Below are 15,540 nucleotides of genomic sequence, written 5' to 3'. Positions count from 1 at the left end.
GGAAAAGGCATTTATTACTTCTCAACAACCTTCTCAAGGTTATTGAGAAGTAATGTCTATTTTACATATTTATTACAGCGGTAACATTCTCACTAAAGTATTGCTTGTCCTACCAAAGATTCCGAGGAGTGCCAAAACCGATGACGTCTTCTAACTTATTTTATTACCAGAACTAGTATGTCCCCCTCTTTTAGGAAATAATGTATTGCTGATCATTCTGGCTGAATGCCCTATTCCTAATCTGGGGTTTCTAGTCTCACCTGTCTCCAGAAGCTAAGTGGATGCTTCCTCCCTGAAAGCAAGTGGAGCATACTCTTGAAATACGTTATGCAGTTTCTGGAAAGTGCTCAGCCATTTGCTCTTAGCTTGCTGCCCGTGCGTAGATCTCTGCTGAAAATATCTCTGAAAAATGTGTTACAAACATGACTAAAAGACAGGCTGTGAGAACATACTGAAAAGTTAAGAAGCTGCTCTAATCATAAAATATGATTAAAGAACACCATTACTTCAGGTAGGTGCAGCTCTAGTCTACCAAATTGCTGCACAGTTTGGCAGATGGACAGATATGGGTTTGAGACTTATTACCACTTTTTTAACAAGTATATATCTCAACTGGGAAAGTTACACACCATGTCTAAGATAGGGATAAAATCTCAAATGCCTATTTGATGACAGTGTAACCAGGATCATCAATAAAGGCTCAGAGAACATTTTCCTTCAGATAATATCTTCCAATGCTGTACTCTGTGCTATAATGAGAAAAGTACTGCTGCTCATTTAAATATACGATTCATTTGCACATTAAAATGTTGAAGGAAATTCTTCAGACTCAGTGTTTTTTTCATGTGAGCAATTAGATTGGCAATTAGATTTCCATTGATTAAAGAAGTTAATCACTTTCAGATTAATGAAGAATAAATTAATCTCCTTAACAGATTGGAAAGAAATGCATATTTATTCCTTTACCAAACAACTTCTGAACAGAAAATGAAATTAAAAACAAATATCTGGAAAACCTTACAACAAATCTTTGATATCTCATCTCTGATACTTCCTCAAAATTTCCAGATGTAGTGAAACATGGTGATAATGGTGATAATTTCTGACACCACCTGGAAGCCCCCACCTCAGGTCCATCAGCTGGAGTTACAACCTCTTTCTTTACAGTAGTTGCATAATTGAGGATAGCATTCTTCCATTAATGCATTTCTTTCTGCCTCTGATTCTAGCACTAATAAGTGTAGTGAGATCAAGTTGTTGCAATATTTAAAAAAATCATTGCAGTTTTGATTATTTTGCTGTGTTTGATGGCAGCAGCTTTGAATGAGTCAGAGGATAAATATTTCTCAAATAAGACAGATATTCTTACAGATAATCTTTGTACATTGATACTTGAAGTGATCTGATGTAATGATGTACCTCACCAAGACTGTATTTATATGCACATGCATGGCAAATCACATTTTAACCATCCTGCTTACAAGACACACATTTAACTGGAGATTTAAATACCAATGGTACATTTTGCAAATTTAAATACTGGATTTAAATTCGCAAAATGTACATCTAAATCCAAATTTTGTGTACTTCCCTTCCTTCCAGCAGATAAAATTCTGAGCTTGCAATACTCAAAATATTAAACTACACAGAATCTTGCAGAAAAGGTGAAGCAAGGCTTTAATTGTCTTCACTTCTTCACATAAGAGAAACTGCATTTGCTTGATGTATAAAAATCCCACAGCTTCAAATAAAAATTTCTAGATTTGTTCCTGTGTATAACTTTTTTCTGGTGACATTCTTTCCTCCCCTCAAGGGTTTACTATTAACACCTGAAAAATATTTCATCACCTTTTAAAATATCTTAAGAGATATTTTAACATACAGAGAAACAACATATGTTTATCAACATATAAATTGATATGATTTTTAGAAGACTAAACAACCATTTCTAGAATAATCTATTTTTAGAAGACTAACCAACCATGTCCTTAAAGCTCCAGTCTCAAGCTGTTCTTTCCTCCTTCTTTCACTCTTCAATTCTACTGTCATCTTTTCTCCTTAAACAGATATGCAAAGAGGTTGAGTATATGCTTTTCATATTTAGCATGTGTCTCCTCATAGAATATCTTTCCCATTTCCTGATACTGCAGGACAGTGACTTGCCCGGCTCCTCTGTGTTCCTCAGTACAGCACCTAACAGAGTAGAGTTGTGTCTGTGAAACGAAGATTATTGTGATGATCACAAAGAGATTCTGCCCAATTTTTACCAGAGACTGCAGTAGAGGTCTCAAGTAGATACACTTAAAACAGGAGAAAATAGAACAGGAGTGACACATTGTACCTCGTACATTATATTATATGCAACATGACACAGATTATTTTAACTCATTCCAGGCGTGAGGCATAAATACCAGTCAGTAGTTTATATTTTCTTCCTTCCCCACCCAATACACCTCTCTGTATAAAAGCTATAAAGGAAACCCACAGTGATGCTGAGTACCGTTTTCTGCCCATGCTAGGAAAAAAACAAGGGAGGGATATTACCCGTAGGAATGCACCATGAAAAGGGTTAGAGAATGGTCATCATGCCATGAAATCAACACAAGGTAACTGTTCTTGCTTATCTGAATAAGCCATTAGTTACTTTATACATATCCACTCTAGCTAATAAACTAATGTATCACTTGCACTATGAGCATTTTAAACATCATTAACATAATAAGCAAGATAACAACAAAAAAAGAAATATACAGAAATAATGTATCCATCTTAAGATAGGCTACTACAATTATCTTGTAGAACTTCACCATTTAAACTCTTCCAGACTGATTGTAAACCATATTCAGAAAGAGCTTTGCTAACAGCATACCTGTGACTATCTTTCACTCAGAGCAGTTACATTCTACCTCTCATTGTAACTCTCCTTCCCTCAAATGAAAAGGGATGAAACTATAGCTCATTAACAGTATATTAGAATCTGCACTGACTTCTCTAACAGACATTTATTGAAAGCCATGTTTAAATCACATGGACTGTAGCTGTATAGTCGAGCTAAAATTATCCATAAGCATTTGTAAGTCATAAATCCACCACATGAAGATAGACTCTGAAGCAGACTAAACCACTCAGATCCAGCCAGTTTTGTTAAAGCAAATTAATTTGCCTCAATAGCTGGCCATCCTGTTCAAAGGTCCACGTTGTTCCAGGGACAGTTCTGTTACTTTATTTGCTTTCACTAAGTGAAATTTTTTTTCTCTTTTCAGCCTTAGGAGAGTACTAAAATCCCATTTTTGTATTGCTTTCCCACTAGAAGGGACACTAGGAAGAAAAGCACTAACTATCTGCTTGGACTCTACTGGGGAAAAAAAAACCCCAAACCTACAAACAAACCCAAAAAAACACAGTCACAGAAAGAAAATCTTCCTATGAATTCTTTTTCATATAAGCATCACATAGGCAGCTTTAATTTTGGCACATCCTTACTTCTGAGTAAGATTATTTCCTTTCCTTTAGCACTATTTTAATTTTGGAAATAAATTTCTATATGACACTCTGTACTTTTATAATTTAAAGACATATGGCATGAGGAGGAGAAAGGAAAATCAGAATTATGCAATATGCCGGTTAGCGAAAACTGGTAATACTCTAGTGCTGATCTTCACAGAAAAATATAAAACTGATAATGCTGGGTAAAATTTGTTAACCATCTACAGAGCTGTGTACTTTTTATCAATGGGCTGCTACCTTTTCCCTGAGCTATTATAAAATTTGTGTCTTTAAAGTCACTTGAAGCATCATTTTCCCTAGAGGTAGAGATCAAACTGTTCTCTACAGTGGAACAGCAGCTCTTCACATAACAATGCTTTCTTCACATTTGATTTACCTGCAGGAAATCATAAGATGCATTACTGACAGAGATACTTGATTTAAAGCAAGATTCTGAAGAGCAAATTCATCCAAGGCCATGTTTATTGTCTTTCAATGATATTATAGCAGATGACTGAGAAAAAGATTTCTTTCTTCCTTCTGTATTGCTTCTTGAATGATATCTTCCAAACCCAGATTAGGTTAATTTCCCCTTTCTAATCATTAGCAGTAATACAGATACTGCAGAAGAAACACTGCCCTCAAAGACACCCACACAACCTCACTCCTCTCCAGTAAGGCTCTGTAGTTACAGCTTGCCTTTCCCTCTCATTCCTATGACCTTATCCCATCTCACAACATAAACGTCTTGTAGTAGCTAACCACAGTAAGAGTTTTCATATTTCCGCCCTATTTTTAACATGAATACTTTAAACACAACATCTGTAGGAACCACAGGCATGAATGTTCAGACACAGAAGTGAGGGACAGCTATGTAATATTTTCAGTCTGACACAGGACACCAGTGCCTGGATGTAGATTTTCATACAGCTTGGGTAATTAAGCCATTTGGAGTCACTCTTCACTTTGCTCTGAATGAAGGAGAGAGAGGACAAACAGTTAATGATTTTCCAGTGCCTAGTCATTATGTTTTGTCTTAAGTTATTTCTGAGAGTACGCCAGGCTTTCAGAGGCTGCTTACACGGATTCAGAAACAGAATAACAGGAAACATAACAGTCAGTCAAACAGAAATTCTTCTCACAACCACAAAACAGACCCATTCTGAGATGAAGGCAAATCCATGCTGGTGAATGAAACCAGAGCAACAGAAAGAAAATCTACAATTGACTTGTCCTTTACCATAGCCCAAACTCATGCGAGAATTTAGCTTTTCTTTGTCATATTGTCCTGCAGCAATGAAAATTTATCCCCTATGCTCTTCTAGTTTTGCATACAGGATGTTTCGCCCCATTCTCTTCCTCCTCCAATCCACCCAGAATTCTCATACTTCTGTATTTTCTCTGTTGAATGAACATCTCCTTCCCACTTAATTCTGCTATTAACTGCAAGAGTTTAGAGTGCCATACTGTTGAAGGGAACAATTTCCAAAGGGAAATTATTTCTGGTTCAGACCAGTTCAAGGATTTTCACAGCACAAATTTCACAGTATAACCCAAAATCATTTGTATTGCCTCAGATGAGAGAAGGACAATATCCTTACATTTGCACTTTTACCACAGATCCTCTGTGGAGAAATGCTGGCTTTTTTCCTACTGGTCTTTTACTCACTAAAATGTCATTGATTATCAGTTGGGCACTCTTTATCCATCCAACCCACATACAAACAGTCAGAGCAGGACTGCAGAGATTATCAGCCTTGATTTTAGTGTATCCATGTCAGGCTGACCAAGGAGGTGAGCAGGATATGGTAGGCACACACTGCTGATTAATCACAGCTGTCACCTCTCTATTCAACATACTTACAGGCAGTCTGCATTACTCCCTAGGATTTGATAAATTACAGTGCAATGGGACACCTTTGGTCATGCTACTGTCAGCGTTCTGGATATTTGCTACCTTTAATTTAGTGTTACTAGTATTGACACTTGGTCCATACTAGTCTTCTCAGGTCAATTGGTCTTCTCAGGCCAAACAAAGCTCTGCTGCAAAACTCATGACTTTAAACAGGTTGTGTAGCCCTACGATCAAGAGACTCACATCGTACTGAGTAATCACTGATTTTCCACTGCCAGGAAGTCTTTCTAAAAGAAAAAAAAGAAGGTGGCGGTGGATTTTTCAACAGTGTTTAGAGTTCCTCCAGGAGTCATGATTTCTTATTCACAATTGTGCCTTGCTTGGTAAGAATCATTACATTTTTCCTTCCCCCATTTATCACTGCTCAGGCCTCTCCATAATAGCAAGTACCCAGATTCTTTAAATGACCCTGTTTCAGCCATCACAGCATATCAGAAAATGGTTCAAATGACACAAATTACCCTTCACAATTTAGAAGCAAAAAAAACTGGTATAAAAATTTCCAATGCAAAGTATTTCCTCAAAAGTAGAGTTCAAAGTAAATATATTTACTAACAGAGCCAGAGGAGACTCTCAGGTCTTCATGAGAGCATGTGATATACAGGCAGACTAGATGAAAAAGCATGCATTTCACAAGAATAACAATTTACACACAGTAACACTATAAAAAGGAAGAGATCTGGTTCTTATTTGTCCTTCCCCCACCCTCCCTAACTAATCTATTCAGATAAATTGTCATAGCAACTCGATATATTTTATGTACCAAGGTTGCCAGCAAAGACATGTCAATTCCCCTTGGAGAACTCATGAATAGTCCTGCCTGTCCTGGTGCTGGCAGGGCCTAAAGTTAAATGCCCTTTCCTGCTACACGTTCACCGTGTACTGCCAGAGCAAGGTGTCCCAGCACTGGCACTCGGTGCTGGGCACTCCTGCTCAGGCTGGAGCCATGAGCCTCCAGTGGATGTCAAAGGCAAGGCTGCAACATTCAGAAAAAGTCCTCCCTTTTGTACTTTACAATGTTTTACTGCATGAGAGTAGAGTTCAAAAAGAAACTAGACCATCTGAAATGATGGATGTTGTACACAGTGGAGCACACTCTTCCAAAGGGACACTGGATTTGCTCTGTGTGTACTGAACACAATGGATACTGTCTTATACTCCTGGTAAAGTGACTGACCCTCCCATCAATAAACACAGCCACCCTGAAGATCATGTAAATATATGATCCTCCAAGAGGAAAGACAGAATTCTTCCAGCAATTTTTAAGAATGCTTTCTTTGTAATAGAGTCCTTTCAATTTCAAATTTGCAAAGTGAAAAGTGCAGTAGGCAATACAGAATTTAAAACAATAAACACATACCACACAGCAGATAAATAGGCATTTATTAAAGTTCATCTCAAAACAAACAAAAATAATAAAGGACATTAAGGCATCTTGTATTCAATAACAGTTCATACAGTAAAGATGACTTCTTCTTATACAAGAGAGCAGATTAGGAAAAAATAAAGAAAAGAGCTCTCGTGAAGAAGTTCTCCCAATACATTTGATGGATTACTGACTTCCACGGTCCCACCCCTTAGTCAGCAAATCCCTCCAAAGAATGCCTATTTCTCCAATGGAGCAGCTACAACATCCCAACACTCACTGAGAAACACACTTTGCCCCTCTTCAGACATCCCACTGTCTGTAAAGATGCACACTGGAGAAAGACCAACAGATGGGATACTGTGGAGAATAGAGAAGCTGCACTCCTGCTATAACCATTCATATTTGAGCAGACTAGAATATTCGGCCTTGCTTTCACTACTATCTACTGTTTCAGCCAGTAACTAGTGAAAACAAGACCAAAAGCTCTAGCCTGTTTTGCAGTGCAACGGTTTGTATGTCTCCTTCTAGTTCATACTAGATAAATAAATGACAAAGGTCTTATTTCCATGGAATAATTTATTTTGATGAATTAAGCTGTCAAGCAACCAATCACTGTTATAGTGCTTTTTTCTTCAATTGGAATAAGGACATCAGGAAATCTTTACAGTATCATTGGGTTCACTATAACAGGATTTTACTACAGACTAAATATAAATTAATAAACACTTCAGCACTATTCACTTCACCACATTGGTTCTCTATATCCTTTGTCACATTCTAACCTTCATTAAGGCAAGTTTGTTGGTTGATTTTTCTGAAGATGACCACATGGTCTCTAGATAAACTTGTGTGACTAGATTTACAAGTTAGGAAATCGAGCTTTATAAAATGTTTACTTCAACAAATATGAAATTTATTAAGAGAGATGGTGACCCAGAATTGCACTGTATTAAAAGGTGGAGTTTCCTTGTACCAAAGTCCTTTATTCATCATCTTTAGAACCAGTTTTGCTTAACTATAAAAGAGACACAAAAAGAAAGTATTCAAAGTTTAGACTGCCATTCCATTTATTAGGAAACAAGAACATTATTTCCATCTCACACTGAACATGTGTATACTTAATTAACAATACAGACTAATTGTGCTATTGTACCAAGAAACTGAAAAGCGTCAAAAAATAATTCTTAAAGTTAAACACTATATGAGCTTATTTCCTCATCATGAAAGTTGAATTTAAAGAAAAAAACAAACAACAACCAACCCCAGAAAAACCTCAGGGCACTGTTTCTATTTAATTTGAAGGCTCTATCACCAGGTCTCCAAAAAAAAAAAAAAATTAAAGAATGAAGAAATGGAACTTTATCTTCACACATCTCTGAGAGAATTCCCATATAGAAATTTAGACAATATAAAAATAGACATTAACTTAGTATTTCTCACCTTTTAAAGCTAGGCTTATAATTATTAAAAGTAGATTTCATGGCTATAATGAAATCTATCTGAAAATCTATAAATAGCCACTTTTAACTCAGAAGGACTCTGCCCAAAAAAACCTTAATCATTTACTTGCTCTTATTTAACAACTGGAACTAGTGTTAGGTCTTCCAGTGAAAATTACTTCAATTGTGTAAAATAAAATAGTTTGCTTTCAAAATTGTCAAGCAGTGATTTTCACTGAATCAGCAAAGACAAGAGACTGGAAGAAATCAATACTGAGGGCACAAGTAGAAAAGAATTATTCACTGGAGGAGTTGCAGCACAGAATGAGGCTTGTAGGAGACAGCAAGGTGCTCCCACTTGGGACAGCCCCTTTTTATTTCTTACTTATCCACTGCCTTCCCAAACCTGGCAGCACTACTAACTTTATTTTAAGTCTTCTTGTCGATGAAGACAGAATATCTGCAGTGCACTTGGTTAGCAAAGCCCTCTCATCATAAAATTAGAATTTAATTGCTCAGTAAATAAAACAAACCAATGAACTTCAAAGAGTGAAGTTCTTCAGACTAATATTCAGAAGAACTAGCATGTAAAAGCTTTTGAGAAATTTGTAACTTAGAATCCAAAATAAGCAGCAGTTCTTACTCTTTCTTACAAATCTTTCTAACAGTAAAAAAAGAGAACTTGAAAATACTTACATGCTGGACACATATAGAAATTAATCAGACATCATAGTCAAATCCAAACATAGTTAGGAAGAAAAGCAAGAAAAAAATGTATCAGATCAGTTTTCTTCAGATATAAGTACAAATAATTTTTCATTTACATAGACAGCATGTTGACAATACTGTATATAATACACTCACTTTACCTTAATTACATCAACCCAGTTCCATCCTCGTGGAAGCTCCCCTTTGTTATCTGCAGAAAAAGGTTTTCATTTTAACACACAAGCTAAGGGGAATATCTCTTCCTTCAAAATCAACCCACAAAATTCTAAATATCCAAACCCCTCCATTTCTGCACTCTGAATCCATGAGGACAGAACGAGATTTTAATGTCTTAAACACAGTGTGTTCTTCAACCAACCTCAAAGTGAAAGGAGGAGATGAAACAGCCTTAAGCTGTGCTAGGGGAGGTTCAGATGAGATTCCAAAAATTCATGTTTCACTAAAAGAGTAGTTAGGTATTGGAATAAGTGGCCTAGGAAGGTGGTGGAGTCACTGTCTCTGGAAGTGTTCCAGAGGTGTCTGGATGTGGTACTTGAGGATAGGTTTAGGGGTGATTATGGTGGTGATGGGTTGACAGTTGGATATATGAACTTGAAAGTCTCTTCCAACCTTGGCAATTCTCTGATTGTGTGATTCAAAGTAATTCAGTTTAAATAAAACCACCTTAGTCCACTTGAAATTTAGTTTAGAAGGTAGCTCCAATATGAGCTGGGCTGACCAGCAATGATGAATTCTGTCAAAGAACTAAATTTTATGCAGCTTTTCCTCTATACAGTTAACTTTAAGCTTGCCAATTATAGATTAGATTAGGTAGATTATATGCAGAAATTGCTATCACAGGGTACAACTTATTGCTACAATAGGGGAGTATTATGCAGATCATGATTGAAAACTGAAGGTGAACATGAAAGAGCCATGAGCAAAATTAACTGAAGTAATCAACACTTTCAATCAAAATCCTTCTATTTCATTGGAAGCATTAAATATCTGCAGAAGCACTTCTACTAAAATTACAAATTACAAACTAAATTACATGTTTTACTTTGAGTTCCAAAAGAAATATTTTTGTTTAGAAGTCACATTTTTAATAATGTGAATTATTTACGAGGGCCCATCAACAAACTGCATTTTTTTGCTGAAAGTGAATTTTCAGAGGTCCCAAATCCTCTCCTTCCACAAGTGTTTCTTTGAAAATCGCATTTTTGTCACTAACTAAAATAAAATAAAATAATGATGTCATTAAATCATGACTCTAGAAAATTGCTGTGACCAGAACTAACATCTCAGGCAAGAATAATTAATCTAAAATTGAGACAACATACTTAAAGTAGTTCATCTTATAAACAAATTACAAGTTACTCTTTCTCTAGCAAGGTGTCCTTGCTATAAAATTTGGATTTTCATACTGATCAAAGCAAAGATTATTATAGTGAACAGACCTGTTTTATCAGCTAGTTTTCGTTTCTGGCTTTTGGATAACTGCTCCTTCTTCTCTTTTTTCTTACTTGGTGGCACATCAGGAGTTCCAGTTGGAATGTTATTGCTTACTGAAGTCTGAGAAGGATAAAAGTGGTTGTAAACATTTTGTGTATTAGTTCCATGGATATCTCTGTGTGATGTGATTACTGAACCTGATGTACTGAAATACCTTGACTGTCAGAAAGAAGCAATGCTGTCAGCAGCCTGCTGCTTTTAATCAACATATAATAAGGGCTGTACTTTTAAAAAACACATGTTAGGGACTGGAATTATTCTCTTCTAGTTGCAAAGGGCACCTTTTTCACTTTTACAATTTAATCATGGCGTGTGATTTAGTCTGAATGGATTCAGACTTCTCAAACATAGAAATCATTCCTTCCTCCTCAAAGCAGGTCTGCTGCACCATCACAGTAAACAATGTGCTTACACAACCCAAAAGCCACAAATTAACCCAGCCTGACTACTTTAAGACCCTGGAGGTGCACTTATGCAATCCCAGGAAGGCTGCAGTAAATTGCCACCCCTCCAATTCTCAGCAGACACATCTCTGTTTCAGCTTCCTTTAGTTTTGCTTCTGCTCAAAGTCTCCATTTCAATGTTATCCCGTGAGACATGACACCAGGCTGCACACATTTTGGTGTAACAGCAAAATAACTAGCAAATAGAACAATTATGACCACAGAGCATTGTGGCACCATACTTTGTGTGTCACTTTCAGCCACTAATATGTATAACCAATGAACTGATTTACAACTTAGAGAGAACTCTGAAGTACTCAAGTTAAAATAATCAATTTCGTTTTCAGTTTTAAAAGCACAAAATTAAAATCAGAATTTATCTACTTACCACAGTGTTAACAGGTTGATTTTCCATGAACACCTCCTTATTGTCTTTGGCATATTCAAAAAGTGTGTATGTCATTGCAGTACCAAGATTTGCTTCAACTTCTACCATTAACTTATCCAATATACTTTGCTTAATAGCTGAAGATCTAAAAGAAATCATTAAACTCAACTGTAAACTAGACAGATGATAAAAATCTCTTCAAACAAAGAGCCCCACCCCAAGGCCAGGGAGTGAAGCTGTCACAAATACTTACATTGTGTTGTTGAAGAAAGCATCCATCGATATGACTGGTGCTGTTTGTGGATATGTTTCTGGCCAAGAAACTTCTATTAGAAAGGCTTTGGGATCTCCACTTTCACCTATCTGAAGAGAAAAAAAGCCCAACTTTATAAATCAACAGTCTCCAATCACTTTCTGAGGATTACAAAGCCAATACAGAAGTCTATTACTTCTTCTAGACCATCAAAATTCCTTGAGACAACTATTTTGAAAATAAAGCTGTTATCTAGAAAGAGTATTAAATTTTGGACATCAATATCAACATTTATCCTGCAGTTTTCATTCTAGAAGAAGCAGCAGAAATTGTCAAATCTATTTTTATGGTGAGGGGTTTTTAACTCCTTTGTTTTAAAAGCTATTTTGTAGTATTTTTAAGCTGAATATTATACTAATAGGTAGGAGAACAGAAAATATGAAGCCTTTTCTCCCCTCTATGCATTTAAGCACAGAGCAATATGAAAACAAGCCACAAGATAGGGTTGAAATAAGGATGATAATAAACTAGTAACCTAAGAAAGCAAAAATAACGGGTAGGACTGTCAATATTTACTTCTCATATCTACAGATATTTTATTTCCCTGTACAAAAGAATGAGCAGTGAAAGACTTAAGAAGTCAGTAGAGTGAGTCTGCATAAAAAAAAAAATAAATTGCAGCATACTGCAGACATACAATCAGAAATAACTGTTTGGATTTGGAAGACTAGCACAATAACATTTCTAAAACCACCCAAAATGCTTCCTTATTTGCCGCATTATAAAAATCAGCCCTCATCTAATTATGTAGAATAAAGTGTGTTCACAAGAGAAGACCTAATCAAGGTAAGGCTATGGTACTTCAAAATCTCAAAAAAAAAAAAAAAAAAAAAAAAAAAGCTGCTTTCTTATTTACAATATCTGTTTCAGCAGGCTGGACTAACTTACATTTAAAACCACTTGTTTACTGGTGAAATAAATAAGACTTTAAATCAAGAATCTGTAACATTTTTCAAGGCAGCATTTATAGCTCGTTTCCCACTGCTACCAAGAGCAGAAGTGGCTGCAAGGCTCACAGGGTTCTCTCAGGAAAGCACTTCCTGTGTATGCAGAGCAAATCCTGAAAAGCCACAAGAATTCCTTCTATCTTCCCATGCACTGACTTGCATTATGACTTCTCACAATACAATTTTTTCTTCATGGGAAAGATGTATTATTGCCTTTGTATGACACTAAGTTTTATTGTATTTGAGTTATCCTAACTTTTGACAATTATTTTTTGTCTAATAAAAATCAGCAACAATCAAAGCTAGTGAAATGTAAAATGACACACTTAAAGCTTGTAGGCATGTCAAAGAAATTAAATTTATTAAGAATGATCCAATCAATGAAGAAAGGCTGTTCTTACATGGGTATCCAAGTACTATTAATTAATTGAGCTGTATCTCATTACAATTAGTGACATTATTCTGAAGTTATTTGAGAAGTCACAGAAAGGTAATTTTATTGCTATCTCCCTGAAACACGTGCATGGCATTTTCAGAAGTCTTTCTGTTCTATGGGTGCCTAAGATTTCATCAGTAAAGTTCTCTGGCCATCTGCCTCAGTCTGTGCCCAGAACTTCCAGGTTTTAAAATTGAGAAAGCTGGTGAGAATTTAATGCCAGAATGAAATGCTGTGTACCTTGAACTCAGCCCTCCCTGTATGTCTCTTCTGACCAGACTGTATCCGTGCACACACCCAAAGCATTTTGTGGATTTTCTCTGTAGCAGGTAAACAAGACATAATCAACAGTCTTTGGACAAGAGACTGGAACCTTGTAACTGAGCAGTTAAGAAAGGCTCCAAATTTTACATAGAAACATCTCTATAAATCTCTCAGTTTCTGACCTGTAAGGGTAAATATTACACAGTGGGCTGGTTCCTCCAGAGGGCTTGACAGTTCTGGCTATGCAGGGCACAGCTAAGCAAGGGATGCCTGGCTCAGGGATAACCGGCTTGTGGTGCCAAGAAATAGGACAAGAGGCAATGGCAGAATCCGACAGACAGGAAGTTCCACCTGAGCATAAGGAAGGACTTCTTTACTGTGCAATGACCAAGCACTGAAACAGACTGTCCAGAGAGGTTGTGGTGCCTCCCTCACTGCAGATTTTCAAGAACCGACTGGCCGCAACCCTGTGCCCTGGGATGACCCTGCCTGAGCAGGGAGACTGGAGCAGATGGCTCGCTGTTCCCTTCCAACCCCTCCTGTCCTGTGATTCTATAACCCCACACTGGGGGCAGGCTCATACACCACACCCTGTGCTATGAAGCATCGTTGTACTCAGCATCCTGAAAAAACATGATCTTTTTTGTATCTATCCTTTACTGCACACCGCATGTCTTTTTGGCTCAGAACCCCCTAGTACAGCAACTACAAGGCAGCAAAGGAACTTCAAGGTGCTGAAGCACTGATTTAGAAGAATTAAAGACTTTAGTTAAAATAAATATCGCTGAGGTAAGGGAGCTAAAACTTCCCTTTTATTAACAGAAGCCAGACTGAAGGAACTGATAAATCATTGAAGGAACTGACAAATCATGGAAGCTGTCAAACTAGGCTTTTGCATCCTGAATAATCAATAGACCCCATGAATACAATACAATCATAAATCAAACAGTCCTGGAAAACAGGATCCAGCTGTCAAAGGTTAAAAAGTCAAAGAGAGGAAGACCCATCTTACTTCATCATTTTGGGACCCCACCCTACAAAAAAGACCACCGACCCATTTCAAAGAACAAACTCCCCATGCTTAATGTTTTTTTGGGCTAATTACCATACGGAGCGGGGAATGGGGTGTACCAGAGTTATGAATGTGCATTTGTGTTTTGGGTATTCAATACTCCTGAAGATAAAAGACCCTGTGACCATCTGTAAATTGCGTGTGTGTATTTGGGAGCGATCCCACACGCTGCCCGGGGTCGTAATAAACATACACTTTCTAACTTTAAACTGTTAGAGAGTCTTTGTCCATCATAGTTGGATATTGGTATTAGATCAATATCCATAGTTTTTTAATAAATCAGTGTAACTCGGCCTTACCCTGTACTGGAAGGAGACGGGGCTGAGCTCCCTGAAGCACAGGTCTCCCTCGTAGATGGAGCGCAGCGCCTCCAGCTCCATCTGCAGCCAGGGCCAGACAGGGTTACCGACCGCGGCCCGGGCCCGCCGCCCGCCCCTGCCGCGCTCCCTGCACGGCCCCGGCCCGCTCCCCGCTCACGGCCCCGGCCCCGCTCCCCGCTCACGGCCCCGGCCCCGCTCCCCGCTCACGGCCCCGGCCCCGCTCCCCGCTCACGGCCCCGGCCCCGCTCCCCGCTCACGGCCCCGGCCCGCTCCCCGCTCACGGCCCCGGCCCCGCTCCCCGCTCACGGCCCCGGCCCCGCTCCCCGCTCACGGCCCCGGCCCCGCTCCCCCCTCACGCACCCCGGCCCGCTCCCCGCTCACGGCCCCGGCCCCGCTCCCCGCTCACGGCCCCGGCCCGCTCCCCGCTCACGCCCCCCGGCCCGCTCCTCGCTCACGCCCCCCGGCCCGCTCCCCGCTCACGCCCCCCGGCCCGCTCCCCGCTCACGCCCCCCGGCCCGCTCCCCGCTCACGCACCCCGGCCCGCTCCCCGCTCACGCATCCCGGCCCGCTCCCCGCTCACGGCCCCGGCCCGCTCCCCGCTCACGCACCCCGGCCCGCTCCTCGCTCACGCCCCCCGGCCCGCTCCTCGCTCACGCACCCCCGCCCCTCCAGCGGCCCCGCGTCCCTCCCGGCCCCTCTCCCCGCACGGCTCTACCGCCCCCTCCCAGCCCGGTTCCGCTCTCCCCCGGGCAGCGCGGCCCGAACTCACCTCCTGGTCCTCGTTGGCCGCCATGGCCGGAGCGCCCCACTCCCACCCCGCTCCCTCCGGCCCGTCCTGTCCCGGCCCGGCCCCGCAGCGGCCGGGGCTGGGCGGGCCTGCCTGGCGCGGCCCCGCCGGACTCGCACGGACGCGCCTTCCCCGAGG

The 15,540-nt window shown here is 39.6% G+C and overlaps 1 protein-coding gene across 2 annotated transcripts; it reads right to left on the bottom strand.

Moving 5' to 3' along the window:
* Positions 1-7,328: 7,328 nt before the first annotated feature.
* Positions 7,329-15,488, bottom strand: RWDD4 (RWD domain containing 4). 2 transcript variants are annotated; one of them, XM_083860875.1, is made up of 7 exons: positions 15,385-15,488; positions 14,595-14,675; positions 11,517-11,626; positions 11,264-11,408; positions 10,378-10,492; positions 9,079-9,128; positions 7,329-7,785 (listed from the first exon to the last, which is right to left on the bottom strand). In XM_083860875.1, exons 1-7 carry the CDS (start codon positions 15,406-15,408, stop codon positions 7,753-7,755), a joined length of 558 nt encoding a protein of 185 aa, XP_083717001.1. In that variant the 5' UTR covers positions 15,409-15,488; the 3' UTR covers positions 7,329-7,752. The 2 variants fall into 2 exon arrangements, with proteins under 2 accessions (XP_083717001.1, XP_083717000.1); XM_083860874.1 differs by lacking the exons at positions 7,329-7,785; positions 9,079-9,128 and adding an exon at positions 9,148-10,150.
* Positions 15,489-15,540: the final 52 nt, after the last annotated feature.

The sequence above is a fragment of the Zosterops lateralis genome, assembly GCF_965231275.1.
Source record: "Zosterops lateralis genome assembly, chromosome: 5".
In the NCBI taxonomy this organism is placed as follows: Eukaryota; Metazoa; Chordata; class Aves; order Passeriformes; family Zosteropidae; genus Zosterops; species Zosterops lateralis.
This window is presented reverse-complemented; position numbering and strand designations above follow the sequence as displayed.